The sequence below is a fragment of the Epinephelus fuscoguttatus genome, linkage group LG10, assembly GCF_011397635.1.
Source record: "Epinephelus fuscoguttatus linkage group LG10, E.fuscoguttatus.final_Chr_v1".
NCBI classification, from domain to species: domain Eukaryota; kingdom Metazoa; phylum Chordata; class Actinopteri; order Perciformes; family Serranidae; genus Epinephelus; species Epinephelus fuscoguttatus.
In genome coordinates, this window is record NC_064761.1 from 1,131,523 (window position 1) to 1,149,350 (window position 17,828).

Sequence of the window (17,828 nt, forward strand, 5' to 3'; positions counted from 1 at the left end):
AAAACCTGTCTTTGTTACATTTTTGATGTGTGGAAATAAAATTAAGCTCAGAGTCAAAAATGACGCCCAGGTTCTTCACACATTGTGAAGGTTTAAAATCTTGTAGTTTTGGTAAAAGTTTTTCTCTCTTGCCTTCAGGACCAATAACTAAGACCTCTGTTTTGTCCTGGTTGAGCTGTAGGAAATTCACTGCCATCCATGACTTGATATCTAAAATACAGTTAAAAAGGTTATCAATTGGCTTTGTGTCATCAGGAGACACGGCAATGTACAGCTCTGTATCATCTGCGTAACTGTGGAAGCTGATGCCGTGCCTCCTGATGACGTCCCCAAGAGGAAGCATATATAGATTAAAAAGATTTGGACCTAAAATTGACCCTTGGGGCACCTCACACCTAATTTCATGCGTTCTGGAGGAACATGTATCCATACTTACAAAGAAACATCGATCTGCGAGATAAGAGCTGAACCAGTTAAAAACAGTACCAGAGAGGCCCACCAGGATTCTGAGTCTGTTTAATAAAATGTGGTGATCTAATGTATCAAAAGCAGCACTTAGATCCAGTAGTACCAAGACTGTGAGTTTTTGCGAATCAGCATTAAACCTGATGTCATTTAAAATCTTTTAAAGGGCTGTCTCGGTACTGTGATTCATCCTAAAACCAGATTGATATTTCTCTAAAATATTGTTTCCTAAAATCTTACTTAAAAACAGTAAGTTGGATACAGGTCGGTAATTATTAAAATTGTTGAGATCGACTTCCAGTTTCTGCTTGATGGAGTAGGTAGCAGAGGAGAAGAGCTCCGACAAATTAACACTGAGCATATCCTAAATTTTCAACCACTTAGCAACAAAACACCTGATATGAGGAAGAGCTCATGCAGAGGGAAACAACAAGGAACACAATTACAGAAAACCATAACTCCTTTCACACGAGGCAGCCCAAAAATGGCCGACAGCGCAGTGATGAATACACAGGAGAAAACACCTGATACCATGCCCGAGACCATGCTTTCCCTGCGGATGCTTCAAGAGGAGCTACAGACATCCAGAGAAGCAGTGCTGGTCCAGATTAAAGCTGAGATCACGACATTGTTTAAAGAAATTAAGACAGACATTGTTTCTCTCCGTGAAGAGACAAAAGCCGACATACAGGCCATACGGGACGATCTAGCACGACTCCGCTCGGCACAGGCTGAGATAGCTAACAAATATGAAGAGATGGGAACTGCACTCGGCGAAACGATGGACAGAGTAACTGCGCCGGAGAATTCACAACAATTAATCACCAAGGAATGTAAGAAAATGCAAGACAAATGTCAGGATCTAGAAAACAGAAGCAAGAGACAAAATCTACAGCTGGTCGGTATTAGAGAGGGAGCCGAAGAAGGCAACATTATCAAATACCTCACGGATTTCTTCCCCACTGCGCTTGGAGCCGACAACTTCAGCTCCCCGGTGGTTATAGACCGGGCACGCCACACACTTGCCCAATGGCCGACCAACGGAGAGAGACCCCGGGCCATTATCGTCCACCTCCATTATTATACGGACAGGCAGAAGATACTGGATCTGGGCAAAACTAAAGGGCGACTAACATACAGAGGAGACCAGGTGTGCATCTTCCCAGACATGAGCCCAGAGGTCAGCAGACAATGCGCCACTTTCAATCCAGTGAAGAGAAAACTCTGAGAGGCCAACATCACGTACAGCTTGTTCTACCCAACCAGGCTCACCATTAATGTGGACAGGATTATATCAATAACCATTGTGGATGACTCAGGACTTAAATTGAAATACTCGAAGTAACGGGTTTTGTATCTGAATTTTTTTTTTCTTTTCTCTCTCTCACCAACACTGTACATCCCTGTGTGTCTGCTCTCTGCTTAGGTTTTGGCAGTGTGCATTCTTAAACCTATAGTATAATCCAGCGAGGTAGATAACCATTGATACAAAGTACACAGTCATGATCTTTGAGAGATGAATATGAGTCATTTCACTTTCAGATCCATTTTTGTTGCTATTGTTATTTGCTCCTCTTTTGTGTTAAGTACAACAAAAAACTAGAGTTTGGAGGTTCAAAACAGAAACATATTTAAAAGGAGCTTAGAGACCAAGCCTATTTTTTTTTCTTCTTACTTTTCTCCCCCTCTTTTGAGGTGTGTTTAATGGCAAGATGCCTTTGGATTTTGATAAGCTCTTTTTTCCCCCACCACTTGTTTGGGGAAGGGGTGGGGGGTGGGCTGGGTAGATGTAATGTTCGAAAGGTTAGATGATGAGAGATTGTTAGAAGTTTCTACACGTACATGTCTTTTGCTTTTTTGTGCGTTTGTTTTTTTGTTTTTCTCCTTCCTCTGTATGGATACAGGACCATCTATGTTGCCATCATGCTCTTTTCCAGATTAGACCACTGATAGGAACCCAAAGAGATTCTTCATGAATGATGAGGAAAGTGTGGTGAAGCTTATTACCTGGAACTGCAAAGGGTTGAATGGAGCTGTGAAACGTGGTAATGTACGTGCACATCTGCAGAGATTGGGGGCTAGTGTAGCCTTCTTAGAAGAAACACATCTCAAAAATCACACACATAAACAATTACAGAAGAATTGGATGGGGAATGTGTTTCATTCTAGCTTTAATTCCAAATCATGTGGGACTGCTATTATAATCAATAAAAATATTCCCTTTACTACATTGGATATAATCTCTGATTCAAATGGCAGATATGTAATAGTAACTGGGGAAATTTATAACTCTCCAATAATTCTAGCAAATGTTTATGCAAACTTTGATGATGAGAGGTTTATCAGTTCAGTACTAGCTTCCTTACCCAATCTTCACACCCACAACCTGATTCTTGCTGGAGATTTTAACTTTGTGATGGATCCAGTGCTCGATAGATCATCGAACAAACAACATTCATTGTCTAAATCAGCTAAACTGTTACAAATTTTTTTAAAGTCAGTTAATGTAATAGATGCATGAAGATATATGAACCAAAATCAATGAAAATATTCATTTTTCTCTCAGCCACACAAGTCCTTCTCCAAGATTGATTACTTCTTCATAGACTCCAAACTACTTACAGCAGTAAAATAGAAAGATTATGAAGCCATCGTTTTATCAGATCATGCCCCACTAAGACTGCAACAAAATTTTCCCTGTAGACACTCAGCCAAAACGTGGCATATGGATAAAGGTTTACTAACCAGTGAAACCCATGTAGAATTTATCAGATCTCAAATAGCTTTTTATATGCGAATTAATGAGACTCCAGATGTCTCTAAAAGTACATTATGGGAGGCCCTAAAAGCATACGTTCGAGGACAGATTATTTCCTACTCCGCTCAGTTGGTCAAAACACAAAATGAGAGAAGAACAAATATAACAGGTCAAATTGTTGAACTGGATAAACAGTATGCAGTGTCTCCTACTCCTGAACCGCTTGCTAAGAGGACAAGTCTGCAAACTGAGTTTAATCTCCTTTCCACATCCGAGACAACTTAATTAATAAATCGTTCCAGGCATAAATACTATGAACATGGAGAGAAAATAGGAAGGCAACTGGCTCATCAGATAAGAGTATCTGAGGCATCTAGACATATAACTGAAATTCGCACAGGTTCTAGAAATACAACAAAAAAACAATCAGAAATAAATCAAGAATTCAAACAATTTTATTCTAAACTATATACAACAGAAGCAACAGTTAATTCTGGAACTGTGCAGGATTTTTTTGATAACTTAAAGATTCCCTCCATCTGTCAGGAGGATAGGTGTTTGTTAGAGGAGCCTATAACTCTGGAGGAGATTACTTTAGCAGTACGTAGCTTACATAGCTCGAAGGCACCAGGTCCAGATGGGTATACACCTGAATTTTATAAGAATTTTGTTGCGGAGGTTGCACCTCTTCTCTTGAAAGTCTTTAATGAATCATCAGAAAGATATTTTCTTCCAACGACATTTTATCAGGCAACAATCTCTTTAATACACAAAAAAGGTAAAGACCCCCTGGAAGCAGCATCTTACAGACCAGTAAGTCTACTGAATATAGACACCAAAATTTTAGCTAAAATATTGGCAGTTAGACTAGAAAATGTACTCTCAACAATAATTCACGAGGATCAAACAGGTTTTTATCAAAAATAGACAATTAACCCATAACATTCGTATACTATTTAATATTATATATATACATCCAACTCCAACTCCCTCTCTGAGATATTGATATCACTGGACGCAGAGAAGGCCTTTGACAGGGTCGAGTGGGATTATCTCTTTTCTAGGCCCTGTCAAGGTTTGGTTTTGGCTCAAAATATATTTCATGGATCAAGCTCCTTTATGCATCTCCAATGGCTTCAGTGCAGACAAATAAGATTAGATCTGAGTACTTTAAGTTAATATGATCCCCTAGACAGGGATGTCCACTATCTCCGCTCCTTTTTGCACTGGCAATAGAACCTCTTGCGCTCTCTTTGCGTGCTTCAACTGAATATAGTGGGATTTATAGAGGAGGCAAGGAGCACAGGGTCTCACTCTTCGCAGATGATTTACACCTCTAAGTCAGTCCCTGCAATAATTTCAATTTTGAATAAATTTGGACAACTATCGGGATATAAAATAAATATCAGCAAAAGTATATTATTTCCAATAAAGACTATAAATGACCATCAACTCCTTGATAATTTGCCCTTTAAGATCTCAACCCAGTTTAAGTATTTAGGTATTAATATTACCAAAACCTTCACAGATCTCTACAAAGAGAATTTTCAGAAATTACTAGACAAAACAACAGAAGATCTGCAGAGATGGTCCCATATCCTCATAACACTAGCAGGCCGAATCAACATAATCAAAATGACCATCCTCCCCAGATTTCTTTTTTTATATCAGTGTATTCCCATTTATATCAAAAAAAGTTTTTTTCATAGCATAGATAAAATAATCTCAGAATTCATTTGGTATAAGAAAAAACCTAGATTAAGGACAATCTTCTTACAGAGGCCAAAATCAGTAGTAGGTATGGGGTTGCCAAATTCTAAACTTTATTATTGGGCATCAAAATTGATGACCTATTGGCTACAAAAAAAGCCTCCATTATGGTTAGATATAGAAAATGCCTGCTGTCACCCTCTTCCCTTCCTGCCATGTTGCTCTCAGCTTTGCCCACTGCAGACCCTGAATCAATAACTAGTCCAGTCGTCTCCCATTCACTCAAGATTTGGTCCCAGATTCGAAAATTTTATGGTTGGCAGTCTTGTTCACTTCAAAGCCCTCTTATCGAAAACCACGCCTTCGCACCTTCATTTACCAATACAATGTTTAAGGATTGGTTCGATAAAGGAATTCATAGCTTCTTGGATATATTCATAGATCAAGTATTTCCAACATTTGAACAGATACAGAGAAAATACAGTATTCCAAGGTCACAGTTTTATAAGTATTTACAGATACGGAGTTTTATTATACAAAATAATCCATCATATCCAAACGCTCCCAGCCAATCCTCAATGGAATTGATACTTATGCAGGATCCCTCTAAAAAGGGAAGAATATCCAAGATATATAAAAATCTGTCAAACCTGACTTGTACAGCTACTATGGATCATCTGAGATCAGCCTGGCAGGACGACCTAGGCAGGGAGATTACAGAAGAACAATGGCAGACATCCCTAGCACAAACTCACAGCTCTTCAATATGTGCAAGACATGGCCTCCTGCAATTTAAAATAATACACCGCGTACATTGGTCAAAACAAAAGCTTCATAAAATATTTACCTCAGTAGATCCTTCATGTGACAGATGTGGACTTGGACCAGCAACACTGGGTCATATGTTCTGGAGATGCCCGAAGCTATCACATTACTGGGAAAATATCTTTCAGACTGTATCAAATATTTTACACAGACCTATTAACTTAGATCCATTGATGGCAGTTCTAGGAATTATTGACTCAAATATTACAAAAAGCAACATGGAACATAGTATGGTTTCGTTTGTCAGTCTACTTGCAAGAAGATTGCTTCTACTTAACTGGAAACAAAAAACAGCCCCAACTTATTCAAATCTTACGACAGATGTTATGAGACATTCAGAGTTGGAGAAAATAAGATTTTTACTGAAAAAGCAAGACAGAAAGTTCTATAGAATCTGGCAGCCATTTATTGATTATTTTAACCGCAACACTTAGCCTGATGGCAAGTTTTGGAAGTGCTCTTAACCATCAGTAAAAGGAAAGATTTTTATTTATTTATTTATTTATTTATTTTTATTATTATTATTTTCTTGCTTGCTTTGTTCAGGGTTTTCTTCTTTTCTCCCTCTTTTTTTTCACTATATGTGTATGTGTTTATATGTATATACATATATAAATATTATTTTGTACTGATCTCCTTTATCATATTCCTCTGTGACCTGTTTATGCTTATTTTTATTATATTTTATTTTGAGATAAAATAATAATTTAATAATTATAATAATAACTTATCTATAATTAGCTTTATGTGTAAACGTGTACGTGTAAATGTGTATGATGTTTGTATTACTGTCTGTTGTGTAGTATGTTCAAAATGAGAAAAATCAATAAAGAGAGTTGAAAAAAAAATGTTGGGATCTAAATTACTCTTCTTCAGAAGAGTAATTTACTATATTTAAAATCTGTTCCTCAAAGAATCCATACAAAGTTTTTAAAAGTGATGTGGGAATCAGATCTAAAAGGCAGGTTGTTGGGTTTACCTGAGAGAAAACTCGACCAAGTGTCCTTGCATCAACCAGGGCAAAACTCTCCAGTGTTTCCTCGGATAAAAGCAACTGTTCAGGTGTGTTAAAAATTACATTCTGTTGAGATAAAAGACTGGATCTGATTTCATTGATTTTACTTCTGAAGTGGTCTGTAAAGTACTCGCAGAGGGCGTGCCACCGTGTCAGTCTCTTAGAGCAGAGTCCATGTTCTCAGACAACATCTGGGATCCCCTCCTGTTTGGGTGGAGCCGTCGCGCTTCAGAAAGATGGGCCTCGCTCAGAATAGGTCGAAGTTGTTGATGAAGAGGATCCCAGAGGCGGCACAGTAGTCTTTCAGCCAGGTGTGAAGGTGAATAAGTCTGGACCAATTCTCAATTCCTCTGTTGTGAGTGGGGATGGGGCCTGAGATGACAGCCTGCGCTGAGAGGGCGAGTGAGGGTGGAGAGGGGGTTGGGATAGGGGTCTGTAGGAACCAGGCTGCCTGGGAGCAGCGGGGGCAGGCAGATGAGGGCTGGGATGGATGAGTTGGGAAAGAGGGGGTGTGTGCTGGGGTGGGACGTGTGTGGTCCGAGGCCAGTGCATCAAAGCGGTTTGACAGCTGGAGGGGGGTGGGGTGTGAAGAGACCCGACCTTGTGATCTTCCCTGACGCCGAGGTACCTGCTTCCAGGGGAGCTCTGGGGTGGAGTTAGTGGGACAGGGGAGGGTAGATGAACAGGGGAGAGAGGCTGTGGGGGCAAGGGGGTCCAGAGGAATGGTATGCATGGTGGTGGTGCTGGGGGCAGGGAGGTCCTGAGAAACATGCCTGGTGGAGATGGTAGGAGGGTCCTGAAGTGGCAGAGTAGCAGCTAAAAGCCCAGAGTGGATCGGTCCGAGTCCAGGGGAGCCAACTAAAACAACTAAAACAACTGAAACAACGAAAACTGTGCTGCATTTTGGATTGCTCCTTTAAAATAGCATTTCGCTCAGTCAGCACTTGATTTGAGCTTTTAATTCAGTGAGCAAGTCTTGTAACTGGTTAAAACAGCAATCTCTCAAGACAGATTCTGCAATTTACATTGTAGAATCTGTCAGCAGACCTGTGTGAAAGATGACTGGGGGGGGGGGGCTTTGAGTTTGAACGATGCTACGCTTTAGCCAATCACAATGGAGGGGGCGTGGCCAAGACGTGCAGGTGTCCCCAGGAAATGTGTACCTACAGACACAGCAAGCTCCATGGATGAAAATTCCAGTGGATGTCTGAGTTACAACGTGATTGAGATAACTGGAGTAGTTTCATATCGTATCCGACAACGGGAGGCTTTTAACAGATGACGTCCTGATGTTAGCTTTGCTAACTGTCCCTGTCAGCTGCAGCCACTGATGCTTTCTAGACATGGTTGGGTTTTTGTTTTTTTTGTTTTTTTTTAACCAATGGATTTCCAGATTGTTAAAACAGTGACATTTGGAGCAGATAAAAGCACTGTCAGTAAAATCCTCTTTGGAGATGATGACAAACACGTCGCACAGATCGCATTTCATAACTTTCGGGTTGTCGCTCTCCGGACCAGCCGTCATAGTTACAAAAGGTTTAGTGTCGGGTAAAGGGTGAGAGTAATGGATGTTTTAAAATGACTGGATAAAACGATAAAAACCACAGCAGGTCACATGACCTGGAAGCTATTGAGCTAAAATGCTAATTTTTAATAAATTAATTTTAAATATGAGGAGTATTAAACTTGAATTAAATTGACTGTGTTTTAACCTGCTAGTGTATTAACATGATTCTACACTGACTTTGAGCCATTGGGTCACATGACCTGGAAGCTATTGAGCTAAAAAAATTATTATAAAAAAATTATAAAAAAAAAAATATCAGGAGCATTAAACTCAAATTGAAGTGGCTGTGTCTTAACCTGACAGCGGAGTAATATAAATCTACACTGATTTTGAGCCATTAGGTCACATGACCTGGACGCTATTGAGCTAAAAAAATTATTATAAAAAAATTATAAAAAAAAAAATATCAGGAGCATTAAACTCAAATTGAAGTGGCTGTGTCTTAACCTGACAGCGGAGTAATATAAATCTACACTGATTTTGAGCCATTAGGTCACATGACCTGGACGCTATTGAGCTAAAATGCAATTTTTTAATAAAATAAATTAGTATTAAATAGGAGGAGTATAAAACTCAAATTAAATTGACTGTGTCTTAACCTGCTAGTGTACTAACATGATCCTACACTGACATTGAGCCATTAAGTCACATGACCCGGAAGCTATTGCGATAAAATGCTAATTTTTAATAAAATAAATTAATATAAAATATGAGGAGCATTAAACTAAAATTAAATTGGCTGTGTCTTAACCTATCAGTGGAGTAATATAATCCTACACTGTTTTTGAGCCATTAGGTCACATGACCCTACACTGTTTTTGAGCCATTAGGTCACATGGCCTGGAAGCTATTGAGCTAAAATACTATTTTTTAATAAAATAAATTAATATTAAATATGAGGAGTATTAAATTTGAATTAAATTGACTGTGTCTTAACCTGCTAGTGTACTAACATGATTCTACACTGACTTTGTGCCATTAAGTCACATGACCTGGACACTGTTGAGCTAAAATGCTGTTTTTTAATAAAATAAATTAATATAAAATATGAGAAGAATTAAACTCAAATTAAATTGGCTGTGTCTTAACCTACCAGTGGAGTAATATAATCCTACACTGATTTTGAGCCATTAGGTCACATGACCTGGAAGCTATTGAGCTAAAAAGCTATTTTTAATAAAATAAATTAATATTAAATATCAGGAGCATTGAACTCAAATTACTTGGCTGTATCTGAAGCTGCCAGTGTTCTAACATGATCCTAAACTGAGTTTTAGACATTAGGTCACATGACCTGGAAGCTATTGAGCTAAAATGCTATTTTTTTAATAAAATAAATTAATATTAAATATGAGGAGTATTAAACTCAAATTACATTGGCTGTGTCTTCACCTGCCAGTATACTAACATGATCCTACACTGATTTTTAGTCATTAGGTCACATGATCTGGAAGCTATTGAGCTAAAATGCTATTTTTTAATAAAATAAATTAATATTCAATATGAGGAGCATTTGACCTAATGGCTGATAATCAGTGTAGGATCATGTTAGTACGCTAGGAGGTTAAGACACGGTCAATTTAATTCAAGTTTAATACTCCTCATATTTAATTTATTTTATTAAAAAATAGCATTTTAGCTCAATAGCTTCCAGGTCATGTGACCTAATGGCTCAAAATCAGTGTGTCATCATTTTAATACACTGTCAGGTTAAGACACAGTCAATTTAATTAGAGTTTTAATACTCCTCATATTTAATATTAATTTTTTAATGAAAAATTAGCATTTTAGATCAATAGCTTCCAGGTCATGTGACCTAATGCCTCAAAATCAATGCAGGATCATGTTAGTACACTGGCAGGTGAAGACACAGCCAATGTAATTAGTGTTTATTGCTCCTTATATTTAATATTAATTTATTTCATTAAAAATTACCATTTTATTACAATAGCTTCCAAGTCATGTGACCTAAACACTCACAGCTTAAGACACAGTCAATTTAATTAGAGTGCAATGCTCCACATATTTTATATTAAGTATTTAATGACAAAAATAATATTGTCTCTCAATATCTACCAGGTCATGTGACACAATGACTCAAAACCAGCATTGGATCATTTTGAAACATCTCTTCTAATTGACTTTCACATTTTATTTTGAAAACCGGACGTTTATACACGCTGAAGTATTACTAGCGCTGACTTTCTCAGCCTTATCGGTGTATTTGCCATAAAGTCTACAATATGGGCGCACTTGAAATGTCGGGGCGGCTGGCTTGACAATGCAAAAATGAGAGACGGTCTTTGGAGGATATCAGTGGAAACAGCGATTCATGAATGTGAGTGATGTTTCTATCATAATGTTGCAAATGACAGCTTTAGATAAATGAAATACAGACGCGAAGCAATGGCAATGTTTATTTCCTGGTTAGCTGACAACGGGTTCTCAAAGGCCACGCCCACACCACATCTGTCTCTATCACCAGTTAATTCAACCACCAGTTAATCTTGCACACTGGCAGGACACCACCCGCCCCCGCTCACCTACCCGGTCAGAGCGGCTAGCTCCCTGGTGCAGCACACAGCCGGCCGGTCAAGACGATGGCTAATCCCCTCGCGCAGCCGGCACCCAGATAGATTTTAATTCACTTGCAACTGGTGAATTACAGATGGGCTAGGTTGTAAAGGGGAGGCAGCAGAACAGGGGCAGCTGATAACCATGCAGTGACAAGAGACGAGGACCCCTTCAACCGCAGACACACAACAACTGTACCAGCACAATTCTCCGACTTCCGCGAACGTCACATGTCTCCCATCTCCCATGCCCTAATGCTAGTCATGAGACTACACTTGTCTACACTTTTGTGATCACCTGTCTGGGATCATGGGCTTTTTAAAAATGTTGTTCCTTAAATGCTGTTAAAAACAGAAATATTGGGTAAAAGAAAAAGAGTTTAGTTCTTTAAAATTGCATTAATTGACAACAAGCTGTAAAACACTGACATATTATCGTTTTACAAAGTTGACCTAGCTACCATGTTAGCATACAGTTTATACACTCCCAGCATACAGAGCAGCATTATTCATTTGGTGAATGTCATTCCAATATTCACTCACTCAGTGAAGGCCAAAACACACCGGCGGCAAACGTCACCTATGTTATTATTTTCAATGTGCAACCCCACATCTGTGGCAGCTAGAGACACTGCCCCACAGCACTTTATGCCACTGTCCTATTGCCAGCCTTGCCACCCCAAGAATTAAATGCATATTTCTTCCACTCGCTCTTTGCTTGTAAGTAGCAGCTCTGTCTCTCTGCCACTCCTCACCATGGATGTATAAAGAGAACTCTGTTGCTGTTGCTGGGTCTCGTCTGTGACAAAGAATGGATGAGTAGAGGAGAGACTCTGTATTGAGGTTGAGAAATATCCCAAGCTAAACAACCCACAATCTTGGCATTATAAAGACAATGGCCAGAAAAGGTACTTCCTGGCTAGTCATAGCTCTTCAGGTGACAAATTAACTTTAATAAGTGGGTGTCAGTACAACTGGAAAAAAATTTTGTTGACCTGAAATGTGGTATCTAAACCCAGATGCGATCCTATATTTGTCCAGTAGGAAACCATGTTAAAAGCATATAGGTTAATACATTTAAAACAGTGTCACAAAAGATAATTGGGAGTTGTTAAGTGTGTGGATGCAGTTAATAAAAATCAGGAGATTTGAAGTGCTTATATAGTCATCTTTACTTTCTGAACCATATTTTTAGGGAATATTTAGTTTTCACTTGCAGCCGCATTCTTTCATTTCACTGAAGTTGCTGCTGTTCCATGTCAGGCTGATTAAGAACAGCATGCACACGCATTTATCTTAACAACTTTAACCTGTGTCAGATTAGTCTGAATGCATGAACTTGAATTGACCCCTACAGAACAGTTTAGTCCTGACTTCATTGTTAGGTTCATTCAAGTCATGTTTTGGACTTAGGCCCCCAATGTTTTTAGCATGCTTTGTGGAACAGGCCTCTGAGGAAAATATCTGTCCCTTTAGCTGCCAAATAATAATAGTAATAACTTTATTTATATAGCACATTTAATGCAAGGATGCAGCCAAAAGTGCTTGACAAGATGAGATGAAAATGAACAATAACAATTAAAAAAAAATTGCTACAGCAATAATTGCGAAAAAACAAACAAACAAAAACAATTTGGTCACAAAACAACAAAAATTTCCTAGTGATACCAGTAAAATAAACCCAAAATTGAAAGGCAAAGTAAAAACATAATTTTCAAATGTATTTTTCATTTCCAGTTTTACTTATCCAAATGCTCCACTATGTTCACCAGCGAGTCTGTAACTATGTCTATCTCCTGTCTGTGCTGAGCAGGTCATGTACAGTGGCTTTTTAGAGTGTTTTCACTGATGTCAGATTGACGAGAACTGTGAGACTAAAACAGTAAAAATGGGGTCTTAAAACCAAATCAGTCAGTTGAAAGATGCCAAGATGCTCTGCAGAGCTGAGGGGAACTACAGAATTTAATGATGACTCTGTGGGTTTGTCGCTAAGTGTCACCTTTTCCACATGTCTACACAAATGGAGCATGATATACCATTTAGTCATTTTATGGAGGTTAGAAAATAGTGTTATTATAAGCGTCAGTATGATTTTTGAAGTTGGTTTTCCTAAGCCCAGTTCAGACCAAAGATTCATCATTAGTAGGGTTGTAGTCTCCTGATCAACTAGTCGATTATTTGGTCGCTATGCTGTCATCCGACCAAATTGTCATTTGCCGTGTTACTTTCATAAGGAGAAAAGTGCTACATCAACAGCTTTCCAGGATTAATCCATTATTTCCTGCAGCGGGGGGGACAGACTAAGTTACAGACTGGGGGGGGGGGGGTGTTAGTGGGTTCAACGACGAATCGCATTGCTGATTTATCACATCACATGATCTGGATATTGTAACGTGGACCCAGAATAGACCCTGCACATATAAAGTTTGGTGTAGCCATAGCAACGCCCTTTATAAACAACAAGCCTGCCAATACAAGCAAGTGCTGACAGTGGGTTAGCTTCCTACCTTTCGTTTCTAACCAAGGGTGGTCATCAACACAACGTGAATTAGGACCTGGCTCGTTCACTCAAAAGAGCTGGTTCACTCGTTCACTTCAAAGAGCCTGTTCAAAGACTCGGCTCGTTACCCCACTAATCGATTAGTTGAAGATTATGTGCGACTTTAGTTGACCAAGATTTTCTTTGGTTGACTACAGCCCTAATGATTAGATCAAACCGTATTAGAAAGTTGCACAGAAAAATAGCAGCAGTGTGAACTGGCTGGTCTGAGCTTGACTCAAGCTGGCTGATGGTGTCACCTGCAACTCAGCTGGTCAAATCATCAGCAGCTGATTTTAGAGCACAAAGTACGTCACCTGAAGTGAAGTCCGCTGTCAAGTCAAAATGACTGCAGACAGTGTGTTCATTTGCTGCGACAGGTGCTCTGTCCCTTCTGTTGCCGTCTTCATAGTGTGCCAATGTCAGATGTTGGGTTGCTGCTGCTGCTTGCTGTGTGCTTACTTATGTCGTTGAAGTAGAGCAGAAGTGCTCCTACCATGCCAAGAATTAGGCCACAGAGGGGCAGGTTTTTCTCATCTCAGGACATAGTAGGCTTCCACTCAGGCCCGGACTGGCCCACGGGAGAATCGGGGAGTTCCCCGGTGGCCTGGCCCACAAGTGGTCTGCTCTGGCCTGCCTGTCTGTTTTTTTTTTTGTTTGTTTTTTTGTGTTGGGTTTTTTTTTTTTTTTTTAAAGGCGTGCTCTGCCGCTAAGTGCAACCGGGACTGAGTGATTTTATGGTTTGTATTCAATCAATCAATCAATCAATCAATCAATCAATCAATCAATTTTATTTATAAAGCCCAATATCACAAATCACAATTTGCCTCACAGGGCTTTACAGCATACGACATCCCTCTGTCCTTATGACCCTCACAGCGGATAAGGAAAAACTCCTATCCTAACTTAATTTGTATTCAGTCAGATAACCACACAGAAAACCTTTGGCCAGTAGTTTTCCACCACAGGAATAACATGCAAAATGCACAGAAGGGGAGGAAGGGGGTAGGGGTGGATGGGTTAATAAGGCCTAGCAGCTTGTTGTTGCTCTATAGGCCCCCCCCCCAGCGGGTCAGTCTGGTATCATTGACATAAAGCATGCAATGCAGTTGAGTTTAAATGAAGAGAGGTTAAAAAATAGATAAAATGTCCTCTTCAGTGTTGTTCCCACACTGCTGTGTAGAACAGGCTGCAGCAGAGATTTGTTAGAGCAGCCTTTTACTGCACAGAAGACACAAAATGCCCTTTTAGCCTCTCCCCTACAGCCAATTACAAAACAAGCTCAGAGAGTAGAAAGAACCAAACTTTTCCTTACCCTCCGATGGCCCTGCTCTTCATCGCTGCAGTACTAATGAGTCTGGACAGAAGGCAGAGTCAGAGCAGCAGAAAATTTGCCTGAACCGAGCTTCATCTGTCATGGTCCTGATGAGAAGCAGAGGGAGCACCAGTGCACAGTTTGACCCTCCAGCCTGTAGGCATGGTGCAGCCAGCTCTGTCACACTGAGGCATCTGGGCCATGAGCTACTTTGCTGAACTAACTCGCCCAAAAGTTTCTCTCAACAGCAACCAGGGCACACACAATGCTCCGGAAATGTAGGTATCCAGTAGTAATAATACTCATCAACACTAGTGTACAGCGCTGTGAATATATTCTACACAATGCCACAGTTATGACAGTGACTCACCATGGGATCTGTAATGTCCTAGTGTTGAAGCTGACCTGTAGACATTAATGAATACACCATTTTGGCCCATCCCCTAAGTTTTCAGTGGGATGAAGATGCTCATTGATGTAATTTAATTCAAGATTCCAAAAATTTTTGGGTGCTGCTTTCACCAACATTATTCTGTAAAAGTACCAACTCTCCCTGCTTCTGGTGCTTCAAGAGCACCACATTCAGGCATTGTTTGGTCTATCTTCACTTTGTTTTTGTTGTAGCATTTATTAACCATTCACCTGGTGTCCTTTGTCTTTTTTCACTGATTTTTTTCTTTTTTTTCTTACTTCCCTTCTGTCATTTTCAGGATACCAACCCTTTCTTAAGCCCCTCCATGGAGCCTGATGCGTTGCTGCGTAGTGCAGTTCCTCCCCTGCCCAGTAAAGAGCAGGGCAGGCTGGGAAGCTCTGGCCGAAGTCTTGCTCCTCTCCACTTCCCCTCCGAGTTGCTTCCCTTTGACGAGGCTCTGAGGGATGTGTGCACCATCCGACCCTTGATGGAAGGGGATGTTGTGGCCCAACATGGTGGCCAGCTCTTAGAGATCAAAGCTGCCGAGCGGAGAGGTTAATAAAGCTACTACTACTACTACTACTACTAATAATAATAATAATAACAATGATAATTATAATAATGATAATAATAATATTTTTTGTATCCAATGACCTTATCAAATCCTCCACTGGACAGGAAGGGTAATGGCTTTGTCTTTGTGCCAACAGAACTGGAGAAACAGATGAAGATAGAAAACCTGTTTGTGACTTGGCAGCAGAGGTCAGCACAGTCCAACATGCCCATTTCAGTAAGTATTTCACAAGCAAGTTAAAGTTTTGAGAACCACATACAGACATATCTAAATATTTGTAACTTTGATACAGTATTGAAATAGCTGATGAATATGTTCGTGCTGCAGGGAAAGGTGGATAACATCTGTTATTTATTCCCCTCATATACACTGTAAATACTTCATTTTAATGGCAGTATGAACACAACACATTACATCACATTAATCTCTGAGATTTTGTTTTAAGATTTTTGGTTCAAAATAGGATACAAGTCCATTTAAAGGCAAGTAACCTCAGTTTAAGTTTTTTTTAGTTTCAGTCGATTCACTGGACCCCAGGAAGAATAGCTGTTGCTGTGGTAACAACTAATGGGGATCCTAAATAAACAATAAACAATAAGGGGAATAAAAATAAGGCAAAGCATTGCAACACTCCAGAACATAAATATAGAATAGAAGAGTTAAGCTGAAAATTAAAATGAAATCCAAAATTGAAAGGCAAAGTAAAAACATAATTTTCAAATGTATTTTTCATTTCCAATTTTACTCATCCAAATGCTCCACTATGTTTACCAGCGAGAAAACCAGTGCTGCCGCAGCTCAGTTCATCAGGTGACAGGCATCAAGGCCACCCCTAGCACACACGGGACGCGTTGTGCTGCAGCTCCTCAACAGACAACTACACAAAGTTACTGATAATGAAAGATCTGTACCTCTTGTACCTCTGCATTAGCTTAAAGGAAATGGCCACTTTAGAATGAAAATACAGACAGTACTTACTGACCCTCATGCCGACAAGAAGTCCAGAGTAGTTTTTTAATCCACAAAACTTATTCGGAGTATCGGAGGATAACAGCTAGCTGGAATAACAGCCACACTTGAAGTGCATGGAACCCACATTTTGAAAATGTAATAAAACTCCGCTAATGCATTTCAAAAACGTTGACATGAGGGTCAGTAAGTACAGTCTGTATTTTCATTCTAAAGTGGCCATTTCCTTTAAAGCCGTGTGTGGACACCCTCTAACTAAAGTTGATTTCTCACCTGAAGAGCCATTCTCTAGAGCTATGACTTGTCAGGCAATAGCTTCTTGGCCATGGTCTTTTTAATGACTGGACTGAGGGTCATTCAGTTTGGGATATTTCTTGTCCTCAACAAAGTTGCTCCTCATCCATTCTTTGTCGCACATGAGACACAGTAACAGTGAAAGAGTTGTTTTTATGCATCATTGGTGAGGAGAGGAGTCGAGCTGCCGTAGGAACAGAGAAGAAGAGCTACTATTGGAGTTGGTATGTACAAACAGAGAGTGAGTGGGGAAAAATTAATTTAATTTCCTGGGGGGCTGAGACTGGAAATAGGACAGTGGCATGGACTGCCGCAGGGCGGCACGTCTTGCTGCTGCCAGTGTGGGGTAGTGTTGTCACGGTACCAAAATTGGGACCCACGGTACGATACCAGTGAAAGTATCACGGTTCTGAGTAGTATCACGATACCACAGCAAAAAATTAGGCAGATGTGCCTTTTGTCATTTATAAAAAGATAAATCACTATTTTATAATACATTGATTGACACAATGATATTTCAGTGGAATAAATTACTTAATTACTTACTACTTCAAAATCAGCATCAATAAGTGATTAACATAGGGGGGATCAAAATAAAATAAATAATAAAATAAAAATCAACCAAAAATCAACTCAAGTCCCTTAAGTGCGGTGAGGTTTGTGGAAATGTGAACGGCTCGTTTCTCTGACACGTCACATACCTTTGTGCCGCCACGGCTCGGCTGTTCAGGTACTACTGGGCAGTCATGACACCAACTTATTCACCTGGAGCCAGGCTTCTTGGTTGCCGGTAAACCGCGTTATCTTGCGGT

The 17,828-nt window shown here is 39.7% G+C and overlaps 1 protein-coding gene across 1 annotated transcript in view; it reads left to right on the top strand.

The window, feature by feature from the left end:
• Positions 1-17,828, top strand: part of szt2 (SZT2 subunit of KICSTOR complex) — a 461,751-nt gene that overhangs the window by 362,239 nt on the left and 81,684 nt on the right. The window contains exons 61-62 of the mRNA XM_049588526.1: positions 15,478-15,733; positions 15,890-15,969. Of these exons, the coding sequence (XP_049444483.1) occupies positions 15,478-15,733; positions 15,890-15,969 (336 nt within the window). The remainder of the gene's footprint in view (positions 1-15,477; positions 15,734-15,889; positions 15,970-17,828) is intronic.